The 1,489-nt window shown below is 38.0% G+C and overlaps 1 protein-coding gene across 1 annotated transcript in view; it reads right to left on the bottom strand.

Annotated features, from left to right (window-relative positions):
- The window catches only part of LOC106871938 (uncharacterized), a 2,662-nt gene extending 1,200 nt beyond the window's left edge, over window positions 1–1,462 (bottom strand). Inside the window, exon 1 of the mRNA XM_014918710.2 lies at window positions 1,187–1,462. Within this exon, the coding sequence (XP_014774196.2) occupies window positions 1,187–1,400 (214 nt within the window). The 5' untranslated portion in view covers window positions 1,401–1,462. The remainder of the gene's footprint in view (window positions 1–1,186) is intronic.
- Window positions 1,463–1,489: the final 27 nt, after the last annotated feature.

The following is a 1,489-nucleotide window of genomic DNA, read 5'->3' on the forward strand; positions in this document are numbered from 1 at the left end:
TCTTCTTCTTCTTCTTCTTCTTCTTCTTCTTCTTCTTCTTATTATTATTATTATTATTATTATTATTATTATTATTATTATTATTATTATTATCATTATTGTTATTATTATTTAAAATAAATATGGTCCGTTGTCTTCTGCTGAACCGGGGTCAACCTTTCACCCTAGGGTCACAGCAGGTCCTCATCTCATGTAGAGTACACGGCGTAAAATGTGTGCGGAACCTAGCAACACTATTATAATTCTTATAAAATTCCTCTTTTAATATTAACTTTCCTTAAGACTGTGTCACCTGAGTAGAGATCTACTTTCCATTTCTTCATGCTAAATCTAATTAATTCTCTTATGTTGTCTGCTATACTGGTTATACTCAAACATTCACTTATCCATGATTGTGGGTTCATGTCATAGGCTTTCTCATAATCTATCTTTCTACCTTTCACTTCATTTAGAAATGCTTTCTCTTTATATAATAGATCATGCATGCCTCTAGCCTTCTTCCTATAACCTTTCTGTTCTCCTGGTAGTAAATTCTGGTTGTCAAGGTGCTCCTAAATGCTTTCTGAAAGCATTCCTGTTTACACTTTCCACACCTATGATAAGCAACCCGTCTTATTCGCTCGATTTAGCACCTGCAGGCTTCCATCTCTTCCCCAAGATGAAAATGCAACTCAAAGATCGCCGTTTTAACACCGTTGTCGAAATCAAGAGCGAATCGCAGAAGGCACACGATTCGCTTACGGAAAACGGCTTCCAGGCCGGATGCTAAAAGTGGCAGGGACGCTGGGAGTGGTGTAGTGCTGCGCAAGGTGACTATTTCGAAGGAGATGCAATTAACACTTCGGTAAATAAGTTAATTTTAATTAAACATAACTAATCCGGGAACTTTATGATAACACCTCGTATATACGTATGTATACATCAATACCTCTTCTGGTTAATACTGAAATATCTTGGGTGGGGGACATCTTTAGCTGATCCGGTACTCTTCTTCGGTATATATATATATATATATATGTGTGTGTGTGTGTGTGTGTGTGTGTGTGTGTGTGTGTGTGTGTGTGTGTGTGTGTGTGTGTGTGTGTGTGTGCGCGCGTAGATATATGTATACATGTACAAGTACAGGTGTCGAATTGTTTATACACATTGCTGTGGAGACATGTTCACTCATTTTGCTCCTACTTACCTGTATCGGATTTTGTTAAAAGAATAATGGCTGCGATTAATCCTGCAACAAGAGCCAGGAAAAGCAGAATAATGCCGGCAAGAATCAATCGCCTTTTCTTTGACCATTTCTGCTTCTGAGGTTCGAACTCCAAACTTTCAGTCAGGCTGATATCATCTTGTCGAACCCAGCTGACAGTTGGATCATTAAATAAAAACGGCCAAAATGGTGTCATTTTGGGTCGAATCGTTCTGAACAAAGAGTCCCTTCTTGCAGTATCTTCAAAATGCAATTCGTCTCTCTACAAAAAGATATAAAAGAAAC

The sequence above is a fragment of the Octopus bimaculoides genome, chromosome 24 (genome assembly GCF_001194135.2).
Source record: "Octopus bimaculoides isolate UCB-OBI-ISO-001 chromosome 24, ASM119413v2, whole genome shotgun sequence".
In the NCBI taxonomy this organism is placed as follows: Eukaryota; Metazoa; Mollusca; class Cephalopoda; order Octopoda; family Octopodidae; genus Octopus; species Octopus bimaculoides.